The sequence below is a fragment of the Argiope bruennichi genome, chromosome 4 (assembly GCF_947563725.1).
Source record: "Argiope bruennichi chromosome 4, qqArgBrue1.1, whole genome shotgun sequence".
Taxonomy (NCBI): Eukaryota; Metazoa; Arthropoda; class Arachnida; order Araneae; family Araneidae; genus Argiope; species Argiope bruennichi.
In genome coordinates, this window is record NC_079154.1 from 68,734,057 (window position 1) to 68,750,879 (window position 16,823).

The 16,823-nt window shown below is 26.6% G+C and overlaps 1 protein-coding gene across 1 annotated transcript; it reads left to right on the forward strand.

Annotated features, from left to right (window-relative positions):
* The first annotated feature begins 9,196 nt into the window (after nucleotides 1-9,196).
* LOC129965974 (zinc finger protein 346-like) lies at nucleotides 9,197-13,813 on the forward strand. Its single transcript, XM_056080290.1, has 2 exons — nucleotides 9,197-9,347; nucleotides 12,250-13,813. The coding sequence occupies exon 2, from the start codon at nucleotides 12,257-12,259 to the stop codon at nucleotides 13,520-13,522; it is 1,266 nt and encodes a 421-aa protein (XP_055936265.1). The 5' UTR covers nucleotides 9,197-9,347; nucleotides 12,250-12,256; the 3' UTR covers nucleotides 13,523-13,813.
* The last annotated feature ends 3,010 nt before the right edge of the window (nucleotides 13,814-16,823 follow it).

Below are 16,823 nucleotides of genomic sequence, written 5' to 3' on the forward strand. Positions count from 1 at the left end.
GCATGATTTTTTTGTAAATAATCTAATTAACCACTTAATAATATACCATAGAAACTGGGACATTCTTTTAAGGACACCCTGTATTAATATCTCACATTTTTTTTTCTTATTTATATGTTTATATGAGATCGTGAAATAATTTTGAAATTAATATGGGATCTCGAATGAAAAGATTAAATGGACTTTAATAAAGATGACAAAATTCAGAAAAATAAAAATAAAAAATTATTATAATTACATTTGATGAAGAACGAGCTCGTAAACAAGTTACTATTTAAACTATCTTCTATTTGATCGTGATTTCAGCTGATATAAGAAACCTTCAAAAGAATTTAAGAATTTATCACAACTTTAATAAATATAGTTTTAATAAACACATTTTTATAAATGTACTAAAATGTAGATCTTTTTAGAATTTCGTAATTTTCTACTTTTTAGTCTTTAGTTTCTACATAATTATATGAGAGTTCGAATTAAATTTTTCGAAAATTTATTGCCAGATAGTGGCACTTGTATTGAATCAAAACCTTATTAAATTAAAAATTAAAAGGGAATGAATTCTGAATATATCAAAACATTACATTTTTATCGCGAACTCATAAGTAAATAAAATTTGAAGACTCTAACGTATTGGAAAGTGAGGGAAAAATCGATGAGAAAATTTCATCTTTGCAGAAAGACCGTGATATTTTACTGGATTATCTGAATCTGGTAATTTATTTGGTGAAATATATAAAATTTGGTGCATGTAGACAGAGAAATATGCAGAAATAAGGCACTATTTTTAAGGGAAAATGAATTAATTTTTGCATGTGATTATCGATATGCAACTTAATCAAGAAGAAAGGGTAATTTTTCAACTCATCAACCAAGCAAACTAAACTTACCTCGGATTTTTTTTTTTTTTTTTTTTTGTAAAATTGTGGGGGGGGGGTCGGAGAAATTATTTATATACTATTCATATACCAATTACATTTGGATATTTTTCAATCTTACTTAGATATGAACTGGTCATTTAAATAAAAAAAAAATCATGAATGCACTTAGCTTAACATGTTATTCGAAACAATCTGCTATATTACAGTATTCATTTCACAGTTTATCTATCATTACATATATTTTTGAACTTACACTCAATTTTACCATGTGAAATGGCGTAATATGACATTGTAATCTTGAGAGCTGATAGAAAAAGGCTCTAATAGTAGGTTATAAAAAATGTGTTTTTTTTTCTATGTGTGTGTAAAATTGCATTTTTTTTTTCAGGAAAGGCATCTATATTGATAAATTTAAAAAACAAAACCTTATCTAAATATAAAATTTGATCCAAATCGTATATATATATATATATATATATATATATATATATATATATACAAGAATTGCTCGTTTAGTGATATAAGCTTACTTCTCATAACTGTATTTTACATTAGAAGATGTTTTATCACTTGAACAAAGATGCCGATATCTCCCGCCAAGAGTTCAATGATTGAAAAGGCTTCAAAGAGAACTATTGAACATTAAAAACTTTCAGGAAAAAAAGAGAAAGAGAGAGAGAGAAGTACGAATGGGTGATTTTAAACAACGACAAGTGCAGCGATACAACTAAAATGGGGACACAAAATGACTAATGAGTAAAATACTAGCAACACCAAGGGCATGATCTAGATATCGTACCTAAAGAAGATCAAAATTACCTTATATGTGAAGCAAATCAATAATGATTTGCAGCGAACCATCGTGGGAAATGTCAAGTGCTGCATGCTGTTATTCAAACATGCAGTCGTATTGAATCGCATTCGTAACGAAAAATAAAATGTTTTCATGTATCATTAAGACTTTGTTATTATTTTTTGTTGAAATCTGAGCTGCATGCACATCGAATTTTGTTACCACCCTCCGTCAGATTATTCTCAGGAAACTTCAATGTAAATCTTTTTTAATTAAATTATATCCTTTTATAATTACTAAATAGATGGAATTATTTTATCATACTAATGATTTTTAAGTAAATGGAAGTATCGTCAAAGGAAAGCATGCATAAATTATGAATTTTGTAAATATTATTTGCGAAAACGAAAAGTATATATATAAATGAGTATATACATTGCAGTTTATGAAAAAAAAATGATATATAAAGTATTTTACCTTAAAAATCTTTCTAATTTCCTAAATGCAAACATCTTTCAATATATATTTTTTAAATATTTAAACGAAACACATCAATCCACCAAAGAATTACATATCATGCTAGAAATTCCTCACTTTAAAAATGTTTTAATTACATACAACTTGAAATATATTTATTTCACCGAATTTGTAAACAGTTTCTTTTTCTCTTTGAAAATAAAAGAAAAAAATTAAAAAAAGATTGCATCAGAGCTTTTTAAACTTAATAATTGGATCAATGATATCACTATTAATCAACGAACAAAATTAAAATAATACAGAAAAATTTCTTATGGGTTATTTTTGTTTTAGACCTAACAACATTTGTTAAAAATAATTAAGAAAGGGCTATTTAAATGTCAGTGAATATCTTATAATCTTTTTAAATAATAGTTATTGACTCGCTTTTCAATGATATCTCATTCTCTGATTTACTTTAAAATTCCAGGAGGCAGTAAAATTTTTCTGACGGAAAAGAAATGAAAAATGATTCTCTTTCTCTCTCTGTATATATATCACGTTTTCTATTTTACTTGTCAGATTTCAAACTGCATTTCATACACATGCACCTGACTATTTTCTTAAACAAAATTCTATCTAAAATCGTTTTCAGAATTATTTGACTAAGTACATCCCACCTCACTCTTAGCATGATACATGGAAAAAGAAAATTTTCTTCTCTTTTCGGGGAAAAAAAAAAATTACTTTTATTCTTCGTGCTTAATCCAAAGGCGAAATTTTCAGATTTTTTTTTTTTTTCTAAAATGTCGAATATATATAATCAAGCTAAGAAAAAGGAACAAAAATGTTAATAGATATTATGTTAATTAAAATTAAAAATTAATTTAAGCAATTGACTATCTCTACTAGTAATGAAGGTGTGTGTGTGTGTGTGTGTTGGTGCTCTACGGGAGCTACCACATGTTTCGTAAAAAGAGAATATGCACCTCGGAACAATTTTTGAAAATTTATTTAGAAATTTAATTAATTAAAAATTTTAACTTTTTTTCTATAATTCCAAAAAGTATTATTAATAAAATTAATTTTTATATTATTTAAAATTTAAAGAATTGCTTTTTAACGATATCAATTTATTTGTTTTGCAAAACATTCTTAAATTTTATAAATTTTTGAAAAACTATTTTTAAAATAATTTTTAATAATATGATTTCATTTTTGAACTGGCTTTCAAAACGGTTTTCATAGTTCCGTCAAGTATTTAATCACGCGATTTTCTTCCATTGTTTTCAGCTAACGAAGAAGTATTCTGTTTTTTATACTCTTACGTGTATATTACAAGAGAAATAAGAAAGCAGATGAATCGAATAGTTTCCCTTTTAATAGCATACTTGTGTCATATCATGACTTTATTATGATGGTCCATATACACAATGAACAGAACAGTTACGAGGCTATTGAAATAACATGGTTTTAATGTCTACTGCAATTTAATGCTTAAAAATTTTTTCCTCTAGTAGTCATGGACATTAAATTATGCCTAAGAGATTTAATTGGAAATAAACCAGAGGTAGGCAGACTTTTCCAGTGTACGGATTACTTCTAATTTTTCCAAGGTGTTGCGGCGAGGTGAGGTTTCCAGTGGCGTTGTTGTGGTGAGTTGGTAAAAAGGGTCTACAATATTTATTACAACTTAATAACAAATATGGAATATGTATTTACCTACATAACTACAAGCATAATAATAATAGCAAGATACAAACATAATAATAGTAGCCACAGATATAATAATATCACATGTCGCATTTAATATCAAACAATTCAACATATTAAAAGTAAAGCATTTTAATCTAAAGTTAGTTCTCGTAGTTATAGTTAATAGAACACATAATCTGCATACTGACCGCCAATCTTATATCTCGTTATATAATTACTAACTGCTAATATTGCACTGGATTCTAATTGGTTGTCTGTGAGACGGGAACGATACGTTGTTTTAATTATATTCATCGTTGAAAACGTAGATTCACACAGATAGAGCCAAAGAAAGATGTTAAATGATATAGAAATCTTTTTAAATTAAGATACTTTACTTTGTCCAATAGATTCCAAAAGTTATTCTTAGGTTCTGAACTAGGTACTTTAAAAATTATATCATTTTGAAGGAGGAAAACTTCGATTTCTTCAAGAGCTAAAGAGAATATATAATTTATATTTTCAGTTATTTCTTTCACATCAACAATGCCAAATGGGTAACACATGAATGTAACAACTGGTTTCTTTTGGTACGCGCGTCTTAGGTCTTAGACAGCGAGGTATTAGGCGGTCATCCTAAAATGTCGTGGTAGTCCACCGGTCGGTCTCGATCGACTAATTTAAACCTCTGAAATAAACAGTACTCCTGACAAGCCAGCAGATTGCCAAAAGCGGATTGTATTTTATTAGGGTTTGTCGGTTTTCAAACCCGATTTTTTAAAGTAAATTTGTCACATTTGAAAACCAGTTTTTAAATTAAGAAAACCGGTTTTCCGGAACGCCTGGATATTCCTCGTCTTTAAAAAATTGAATTTTATTGGTTGAGACCGATTCGTCTAGCAGCTGAAGGCGTATGGCGATGAGATGCCAATTTATTAACAAATGAAGGCAAATTTGAATTTCTGTTATTTGAACTAAAAAATTTAAACACTGAAATAATTTTGAAATTATTATATGCTTTAGAAGAACGAATTCAAGAAAGAAGACAAGTAGAATTACCAACTCTTTTACTGTATTTGCAAAATCCACAAAACATTTCTAGTTCAGCGAAGAAATCTAGTGTACTTTCTTTAGCTCCAAAAACCGAAATTATTAAGTTATCTGAAAAGATATTGTCTTGAATATTTCCAATTTCTTATGTGGAAATCGATTATGATGAAGAGCAAACCGAAGAAACTACATCAGAGTAATGCTTTTTTAAAAGAAGTCATAGAAAAATCAATTCATAAGTTTCTTGAAGACCCCGAAGAAAAACTTACAAATCCTAAAACACTGTAAGCTGAATTTTCATTATTTGTGGCAACGGATAAAAGAAAAAAAACTTAGATTTGTTATTTGATGCCCTGAAAACTATAAAACCAAGTTCAATAGCTAGTGAACGAGTATTTTCAATTGCAAGAAATATTATGTCCAAAATAAGAACAAGACTGAGACACCGTTCAGTGAATATTTTATGTTTTTTTAAAATCCTATTTTCTTAGGAGAAATTAAAATGAGTGAAAATAATATAAATATTATTTGAAATTTTTGTTTGAGTTTTCGTTATTTTGTGCAAGTAATATGTATATGTAATCCTTAATTTTTTTTATATATTTTGATTTTGATATTGATTTCGTTTGTTATTTTATATAAATTAAATAAAATATTTTTCCCTTTCATTTTTTTTTTTTGACAAAAATTCGAAAACCGGCTAAAACCGGTTTTTTGAAAATATTGAATTCGAAAATCGGTTTTTCAAAAAGTCGGTTTTTGCATAATCCCTATATTCTATAAAGTTAATTCAATAAACTAAATTAAATTTAAGTAGTTAACTAAATCTAAAATTAATTAAATATAAGATAATTAAATTAAACACTATTTTAATGGTTAAATGTTTCATGACTTTTTTAACGAATTAAATATTTATCATCCTATTGTTAATGAAAATAAAAATTCCTTTGCAAATATTTCGACAGATATTTTTACAGAAACCGTAACAAACAGTATCTTTCATCGAACTTTGGACACTCAGTATCGAATCCACGAGATGAAAAAAGCGTGTTTTATGAAACTGAAATTTTTTGATACAAACAAGATGGAACGATGAAATGCCTGATAAAAACTTGTTACATCATGTTATCTTTCTTTGATATGGTTGAAATCACAGATGAAAGCAAAAGCTGATCCATATTTGTGAAGGATTTCATTTAAAAAACAAGAACTAAATTTATCAGTTCAATCATACACCAAATCTGTTTGGTATTTTTTTAATCATTTCTAAAATTATCAACTTTACGAATGAAATACTCAACAATAAAAATAATTTTCAACTTTTTTATTATATTTCACATTTATTTGTTTCTTCATGGCAGTTTAAATTTACAAAATTACTCCTAATTATATTTCTTTCATAATGTTTTAATTTCTTTCTGTTTTATGGTATCCGATTAGGTTGTGAAGATGCTTTTTCCAAAAAAATTTGAAATTTATTTTATAATCTGAAAATAAAGTCTAAACTTCGTAGATTCTAAAACAGACTGTGTTTTTAATATACATAAAATAGAACTATAAATACAGTGGTTTCAATAATACACAAAAAAATAAAGATGAAATCAGACACTGTGACATTTTAAACCGGAAATGTGTGATTTATTTTATTTTTACCATTATATTCTCCAAAATAATATTTGATACGCTTATATTAACCCTCTGTTTACTCAGCGGTAGTTTGCTTATTTCTGGCATTTCTGTTAAAAAAAAAGCGTGAAAATGCATTTTCCGAAGAATGAATGCTTCATTGTGATTGGACATGATATCTAAAAAAAAACATCCAATAAAATTTCATGAAATTTAGTATGCATGCATTTAAAACCTTTGAGGGTGTGATAGACCGCAGATTTTAATATAACTTCATAGACATGTTACAGATACTTCCAATTCAAAACATAGACGAATTTTGACAAAAAATCATTAACGAACAACTTCAAATGCTGATAAAATTTTTATTTATTAAAATAATTTTTATCTTGTGGTTTGTTATATTTTAGGTAGTTTGAGCTGTATGTAGGTGAAATAAAAATTAAATATTTCCATTATTTTTTTAACTTACTTTATTTTCCTATCATTGAAAATTTTGCTAAAATGTCAGTAAATAGCTTTTTTTTTTTTTTTTTTTTTTTGAAAAACTAAAGGCAATAAGTGCATTTTTCCTCTAATAGTGATCTTTCAAGTCTGTTTTAGCTATTTGGTTCTATTAAAAAATATTTATGTATCATTTTTTAAAATAGGTCTCTGAACTTAGTCTGATACCTTAAATTAACTTAGAAAGAAATAATGAGTATTGACGGTTAAACGTATGATTTCACGACTGAACGGCCGCAGATCTGTGACACGATTCCAACAAAAATCCACGTAGTATGTGATCTTGGTGTGTACCCTTACAGGGCGAGCAAATAGACTTAGATGTGAAGTGAAAGTTTGAGGGGTGGAGTGAATACTAAAGTGGTGCATTCCTCATATAACAGTGATTCAAAATAAAGAAATGCATCCCCAAACTTGTCCTTGTTTATTTTCAAAACGTAACAATAATAATAAATTTTATAAAATCATGTATAGAAATTTGATAACTTAAATGCAATAATTTATGCAAAAAAATTTCTATAATATAAATGAAATATAATCAATTTTTAGAGCTAATATAAATCTTTTTACTGATAGAATTAAATATATTTGGTGAAAGTAATTAATAGAAATGGCCCTATGATTTTTAACAGAAAATGTAGCAATGAAGAAACATACGTCAAAAACAAACAGTTTTAAGGTTTTAACTTTTGAACTCTTTTTTTTTTTTGTCTTAAATAGCATAATATCATCTTTTGAATGTATTAATATTTAAAATAAAAATTTCAAAAATTTAAATAAACAATATTTTTAATTTTAATATTTGAAACATCATTTTAAAGAAAAACTGCATGAAAAATATAATAAAATCTTATATTAATTACAATGACCATCTGGTAAAACCATTATTTTGTATCCAAAATTAAAATAAGCATCTGTTGTTGATGTGTTTTTTTTCAGTATCGATTTTTCTCTAGAATTTCCTTTTCATCAAGAGCTTAATACTTATTAAAAAATGAAATAGGGCAAGTCAACCAGATAAAACTTACTTTTTAATTTGAAACTTATTAATTCTGTGTAAATTAAATAAAAAAACTTATACATCATTCCTTTTCTTTAGCTTCAAAAATGCAAATAATAGAATTATTAATATTATCTGGGAGTATTAAACTGTCATTACCAAAAAAATATATATATAAAAAAAAATTGATAGTGCCACTGACAGCCATAAAAAAATAAATTGTTTTCTCCAGACTTTAGCATGATTTGAATTTATTTGTTGAATGAATGAAATCATGTCTCCTTTCAATTTCAAAATTAATAACAAGGCCAAAATAACGGTAGATACTAAAAAAATAATATATTGTTGCTAAAAAATTTAACAAAGGCTGTCTACTTTAACTGAAATAAAAATTCACAAAAATTTTCGCTTTTTTTTTATTGCAGAAAAAAAATCAGTCAAAAAAAAGTTAGTAAAAAATAACAACAGCAGGGGAAAAAACACTGCTGTTATTGCAAATCAAATCCACATTTAATTACAGAAACAATAATAATGCCGAAAAATAAGAGTTATCTAAAAATCACACCCTTAATACAATACATGTTTGTGTATTTTAATTGGGGTGAAACCAAACTACTTTTATATTATCAAATAACATAATAATAACAATATCAAGAAAGACGACAAATGACCAAAAATAACAACTGTTGATTCAAAATTTTCATTAAATGTGTTTTATTAATTTGTTTTTATTAATGTTTTCAATGAAATGTTTTTATTAATGTTTTCAATGAAATGTTTTTATAAATGTTTTCAAATAAAATGGTATTATTTTTTTTTTCCAATTATTTCAAAATTTTAAAAACTGGTGAAAAATATCAAACTATAACCCGGATTTGTATTTATTTAATCAAGTGAAATCAAATTCCTTTTATTATAGCAAAAAATACAAATAAATTAAAGAAACTTTTAAGTAGCTATAGGAACTACACTATTTTCTTAGACCTTCACAGATTCACTAACCTAAAGAAACGTCGTTAAATTACGCAACTAATTGGCTGAATTACGAACTTATTCGCCTTGTTTCATAAGAACTCTGTGATAAACATTGAGCCACGTGATTTAAATATACGAACCTATCTGGAAAGGTCGAAAAACTGAAGCATTTTTCGCGCATGCGCAGCCACTCGCTTGGTTTCGGTTTTTCCCCCCATCTGAACCAGAACTGACATTCAAACTTCAGTTCGGAAAGATTGAGTGGTATAAAGAGACGCTTCAAGCTGGTAACTTTTATGTGTGATGTGAATACAGTGAAAGTGCACCAGGGAATTTTAACTGTGTTTTGAGACACCCTGACTTAAATAGGGTAAGTTCATTTTTAATGCAGTGTTATAGATTTTCTAATGTATTCATTCCTTTATAAAACAAGAATGATTTATCATTTATGATGATTTAAAAGGCACCATTGAAATTGAAATAACTATTTCCTAATTTAGATTATTTCCTAGGCTAATAAATGTTTGTTTAAAATTCATTCATAATTTTTTTTTATTTTTATAAGATGAATTATAACTATTATAAATGTTTTTCTTCTATTATAAAAATAAATATAAACACTTTAACTTTTACTTTTTTTGTGTGAAATAATTTGTGCTTGCAGAAAAATTGAATTTTTAAGTAATATTAGTATTATGATATTTAATTTGCTTAAATTTTTAAAATTTAATGCAGATATTTCCTTCGTAACACTGTAAATTCGTCTTTACTTTAAAATAATACTATATAAGAAAATATGGCATTGACTTAATTTTGTTTCATTCATCATAAAATCTCATACAAGATATTTGATTTAATGTTTACTGTTTTAGGAAAATATAAACATCTTAAAAATTTTAATCGCTTTAAGGTATATATAACAAAAAATATTCAATAAATCTGAACTGTAACGAATATAAACAATTTTCCTCGGGATCCCATTCTTATTGAATACAAATTTATTGATTAAATTATTTATTTTTGTCATAAAAAATTTCATTTAGTAAGGTTTATTGTCCTCTTATTTTTGCATTGAAATTTTATCACTAAATTTTATTAGTAATAAAAAACATTATATGATTACATAAAATTGTTTGACATTAAAAATGCTGCGAGATTCTAATTATAAGCAAGTGAAGTATTAATAAAATTTGTTTTTTTATTTGAGTTGTTAATAACTTTTTATTTTATTCAAACTCAAAAATATTCTATAAAGGATTAAAAAAGTTTTTAATTATATGCGATATTCGCCTTTAAATTTTTTTTACGTATAGATATATTTACTATTCGTCTCAAAGATATATCTTAAATATTGTTAGTTCTCTAAATTAAATTGTTAAATTTCAATCTAATTAAAAAATTAAATCCAGAAAAGTTTTTTTAACTTGAGAAATTTACCTGTTTTTTCAATGTTTTCAAGAAATTTCTTCTCCAATACTGTAGTTTCCTCTCGTTGCTAGCTGAGTCTTATCTTATTTCAAATAACCTTGACCGCAGCCTTACAGCGACAAATCCATTTTAATAAAAACACCACTTCATTTCGTTATCATTTCCATTTCCCCCGGAAATAGTAGTTCGAACAGAAACTGTTCTATATTTTTGTAACAAGATTCTGTACTATTATATAGTTCTTAAATAAGTTTTAATAAGTTTAAATTTCATTTAATGTGACAAAATGCATCGATCATTGTGTTATTCATATCTATAAATTATCGTTTTAAATTTATTTTGTATAGTTTTCCCTTATTTTGTCATTTTACATTCTGATAACTTTCTTCTAAATAGGAAATAAAAATTTATTTCTATTTTATGAAATACTTTTAGATTAAAGATTTTCTTAAAAGATAGCAATGCAAAAGAAAGTTTTTTTTTCATAATTTTACATATCAACAAATATAGAATCCCGTTCTTCCATTTGAAAGATAGAGATAAGAATAGTTAAAAAGACCGGAGAAAAAAATTAAAATGCTTCTTATTCTAAATTAGTCTCAAAAGAGAGTTTAAAAAATAGTGCTAATTTGATCTTGTTGATTTTATTTTTCGATAACATTAAAATATTTAAAGATAATATTTAAATATATTTCAATATTTAGTATGAAGTAATAAATATTTAGAATTCTATTTATAATAATTGTAAAAAAATGTATTTGGTGCCCCTAAGTAATGAAAAACTTATTCTTTCCTTCACATTACGCATCTATATATTTAAATGTATAGGCATGTATATCATATACGATTACAAAGAAATTTTATTTAAAGAACTTATTTTCTTTTTTAACTAAAAGGACATCTTAACTACAAGTAAAAGAGGGAGGGGGGGGGGAGAGATTTAGCAGTATTCGTTGCCTTACATTTTAAGTATTCATAATTTATTAACTGAATAAATTTATAATCATAGTTATATAATACTGAAAACTAATATTGATTATGAAGAGGGGATTTCGACAATCAATGAAAGTTTCGTCCGGTAGTTAAGTTGTGTTCTGCATGATATTATTGTAGCGCACTTAAACGATTGCTTAGTGCATGACATTATTGTGGTGTAATAGTAATGTATATTCTTAATATGTATGCTATGTAATATATATATGTTTGTCTATGTGTATTATGTGTGGATATTGTTCAGTAATTTTTAAGAAACACGGCCATTTGATTTCGAAATTGATTTATAAAATAATCGGGGGAGAAAGCGTCTTACAAAAATAATTTAGAATTAAAAAATATTGCGCTTGAATTTTATTTGACGTCACAAATCTTCATATGCATTAACGTCATGAAAAATATTTGCAGAAAAATATTTAATTAAGTTAGAAATAAATATATCATTTTTATCGAAAATTAGGTATTACTCTTGATTGATTTAAATTGCATATAAAAATGACTGGAACCAGAGATAAAAAAATACAGATTATTCAATATTATAGTATGTGAATTTTATCGCATCTTTTTAAAAATTCTTTTAAATTGAAAGTAGAAATAAAATTTGATCCTTCTGAATAAAATCATTAAGTTTTAATAGAAATAAATCAATGACATTTATCTTAGTCTAGTAGCTTTAAAAATTAATATAGTTTTTTTTTCTGTACTGGGATAATAGGAGTTAAATATGTAATAATAATTAAGGGGGAAAATTGAAATAAGAGATTTTATTGTAATTTAATGTGTTTAAATTCTAAATATTCCTCTGTTATAATTCATTTTACTAATTTTTTTATCCCTTTTTTTCATTTCAGATCCATAATGAGTACTAAGGACTCTGCCATGGAAACAGACAGTTTGTTAAACAAAGCTGACACTCCAGCTGCTCGTAAATACCAAGAGCTATTCAACGACTCAGACGATGACGATTCCTTTCCTGAAATCGAGTGTGACCTGTGCTCAAAATCCTTCTCCAACATCAAGGCGTATGAGCAGCACGTGAATAGCAAGAAACACCATCAAATGCTTTCAAAAAAGAAATTGATGAAAAAAATTGAACCTACTGAAGACGAGGAGGATGAGAACGTCGATCCGGAATCTACGGATGAACTGCAATGTGATGTCTGCGAGAAAACTTTCAGTGGTTACAAGCCGTTTGTTGCTCATATGAGAGGTGGTATCCATGCTAAGAATATGAAAAAGCAAAAATTAAAAGAATTTTTGAAAGATAAGCCAGAAGTTCTTGCAAAAAATGATGGAGAAGCAGAATCTGATGATGATGATTTGCTTCAAAAGCCATTTGCTCGCTGCTCAGTTTGCGAAAAAGTTTTCTACGATCCAGCTTCTTACCAGAAACACATGGTTGGATCGACACACAAAAAGAAAATGACACAGCAAAAAACTCTTGACAAACTAAAAAATGAATTACGAGACGATCCTCAAATTGAAGATGAAGAATTCTTCACCAAATGCGACATTTGCAACAAACAATTTAGTGGGCCAGTGCCTTACAAAATCCACTTGATGAGTGCTGTGCATGAAAACCAAATGAAACGAGTCCGAGCAATGGAGAAGTTGAAAGATTTCTTTCTGGAAGATTCTACAACCGGGAAGATGATCTGCAAAGAATGCAAAAAAATGTTCACGGATCCTTTTGCTTTCAAGCAACATTTGGATAACAACAGTCACGAAAAGCAGAAAGTCAAGGACAAAGTTTTAGAATTTGTGGCGGCTAATCCTGAAATCGTAGCAGTGAAATCGGTTGAGAATATTACATCTGAAGAAGATAGCGAAGAAAAAGCTGGTTACGAAAAAGGATACTACTTTCTGGTTTGTAAATTGTGCCATATGAGCTTTACAGGTCTCCAAAGTGCCACGGATCATGTGCAGAGTAAGAAGCATGTTAATGCTAGGGATGAGAAGAAGAAGATAAAACTGCTAAAAAAAAGAATGACGGAGAAAAAGAATGCCCAACAATCCGTGAACGACTCCGCTAAAAGTGCTATTGAGGCACCAAAAAGTGTGACAGCAATATCTGAAATGGATACTCTTGATACAGATGGTAATGAGGAATTTGAACTTGTGTAAATTTAGAGACATGCTTCTTTTGCTCATATTTTAATACATGTACCTTTTTAGACTTTTATTAATATATGAATTATTAGAGATTATTTAGATGTGCTTTTAAAATGTTTCTGTCATATATGCATTTGTTTCCGTTATTTTTTTTTTTTTTTTTCAATTTTGTCTAGTCTATATTTAGAGTACTTACTGAAAATCGACCAAAATGTCTTCAAATATTTTAATATTAAGTTAAATGAAATGTGTTCTTATGTCTTACTTATATACTTATGATATACTTTTTCAAATCATGTATTATGTAGCATATGGATATGATGGCTATAAATAAATTGAATTATATAAAACGATTATCCTGTTTAATTTTATATCATTATAATCTATTTTTAATTACATTTTCTTGATATAAGAAAAACTTTGGAATTGCTCTGAGTCATATTTCTTAAAAGTTTAATTGCAACTATTTTATATTAAAACTAAGAAAAAAGATCAAACTCATTTTTTATAAAATCATTTAGTGTATAGTAATTGAAACTTTTGGTTTTCTTCAATTGACACAGTAAGTGTTTGTTAATTGTGACAGTATTCATTCACTTTTTTACATTAATATAAAATAACTTAAATAAGTTAGCATGTTGGTCACCTGAAATATATTAAATTAAAGGAAGATCAAATATCTTTAATAGAAATACTTTATAACAGGAACTGAAAGTTATTATATGTTCACAGTATTTATTAATATTGCTTTAAATTAATGATAATTATTCATAAAAAGATGAAATATTTATTTTTTAAATTAATACCTTTGGTGATCATATTATGCGTAATATAAGTAATTGTAGATTCGTGAAGTATAAATTCAATCAAGTGAAAAGCAGTTCAACAAGCAACTTCGGTTGTAGGAAAAAGTAATTAACATTTCATGATGGAAAACTTCAAGAAATATTTAATACTAATCATAGACTATTAATAATACTCGTATAAGAAAGTTTTAACTAAAAATGAGATAAAAATCCACATATATATATATATTTATAATATCATTTGCTAATATAGTAATTTTTATTGTCAAATTAAAAAAAAAAAACAGCCATGTAAAAGTTAAGGCAGATAGAGACTAATCTTGACTAACATTGTAGGAAAACAATTTTATTCAGAATCAATCGTTTCAGATGACCAGCTAGTTCATCGGGAATATTACTTATAGCCGATTGTAACTAAATCGTTTATATATAACTTCATGTCTATTATTCCTTCAAATTGTTTAACATTAAAGCAGTGTTATTTAAATTGTCTTAAGTTATATGTATTGTATGCATAAACCTTCTGTTTATTGTATATATAATCCTTTTTAAAAGAGACCAGATTAATGAAATCATAATGATATTAAAAATATAAATATAAATATTCAATTCATCTATCTTTTATAAATTTTCCGATATTGCAACTTCACAGTTTTATTTGTCTAGTAAATAACACTTGATGTAAGAAAATCATGCGATTAAATATTTGATGAAACAAATAAAGCAGTTTGAATTTTAGGACAGCAATGAAATTTATTGTTGTAAATTCGGCAAAATAAATAAATAAATAGCTAAAATTTAGAAAAAATTTGCACGACTACCGAGGTATATATTTCTATTGTCTAGGTATATATGTGCCGAATTAGGAAACTTAAGTCAAATGATCTAGTCTATAGAGTGCCAACGCACGCACGCTCATCTTTATTTTTAATAGAAATGTTAAAAATTACAGAGCGTTGTTTCCATGCGCGAATACGATTCCAAAAAGTTTTTTAGATATGCAATTCAAGGTTTGTCTCCATATTTCCCTTATTTTATACTAGTTGCCTCAGCAAAATATTCTTAAACTTCAAATTTCGATATAAATAAAACTTATATCAGTTCAGAAACTTTATACCGTTCTGTTCATTGTACTAAGCATTGTCCTAATTTTCTGTCTATATTATTTAGCATATAATTATATTACAGGAAAGAGCAGCAATGTTAAAAAAGGAATACTTTAACACATTTTCAGTTTTCAAAATTAAACATTTTTCATGAATATAAGCAAAAAAGAAGAAAAAAAATAAGATTCCAAAATTTTTGAAAAAGTATGAATTAAAGTGAAACTTACTCAACATGAAAAGTCGAATCTTCATATGTTGATCATCAACAATGGAAAAAGGCCAGGTTAAAATATTAGTAGTAACACGGAAATGAATCGAGTTTCATTTCAATAATAAAATATGTTGTTGCGAAATACGTGTAAAGTATTTTAAGTAATGTTAATATTGAATGGATAATTTTTTGAATTTTAAGATTATGCAAAAATCAAATTTATGCTTTTTTATTTTCCTAAGCTATCGGCGAGATGCACCAAAATTTTGCTTAAATTTTTTTAAAAATCGCTCTGAAATTCAAAACGTTTTCATTGTTTCATCAAATACTTAATTTCCTTCCATTTTTGAGGAATAATAAAGAAGGATTTTGTTCAATATCTGTTTGGTTTACAAAAATAAATAAATAAAATAAAATAAAAATAAATAAGAGAAATTACAATATTGCGAAATTTAGAAGATAGATGAACTGCACATTTACATTTTTAATATCGTCTGTCATGTCCTGATACTGGTCTCCCTTAGAAAGATTCAAAGAACAGAACATATACAAGAGTATTAAACCAACACGGCTTTAATATCAGACCATTTAACGGAAAATATATTTAAACGATTTCACTGGAATTATATATAACTAACATCTCCGGTGAACTAAGCGGGTTTTCAGACCCATGATTCCAATAAATTGTATAACAATAAATCCGTGTTATTTTAGTTGTTTAACTTAAGTTCTGTTTACTGTGAACATGAAACTTTCAAGTAAAAACAGTCTCACAGAAATGATTTCAGTTGCTATATGTATATTCAATATCACTAATGTTTGAAATGGCGCATAGATTAATTTCAAGCATTTATAATATTAAGTCAAAAATTCTATATTATGCAAACATGGTTTTTATATATGTTTTATATGTATTAAGGAAAAGGAGAGTTTGGGGCCATTCCACTAAGCGTCTGGAAGAAGATATACCAATCAGAGCCTGGTGTTTTCCCAAGGGAGATTGCCCAGAAATAATGATGTTCAAAATTTCATTATACGTCATATTTTGTCACAGAATATTAATGTATTATTTGATTTAAAACAAGAGTGACAAGAATATTTTATTGAATATGATTCGTTGGTATAAAAGATTGCATAAATTTAAATTTCCTATTTTTTTTTTTTTTCTTCAGAAATGCAGATATAGAATG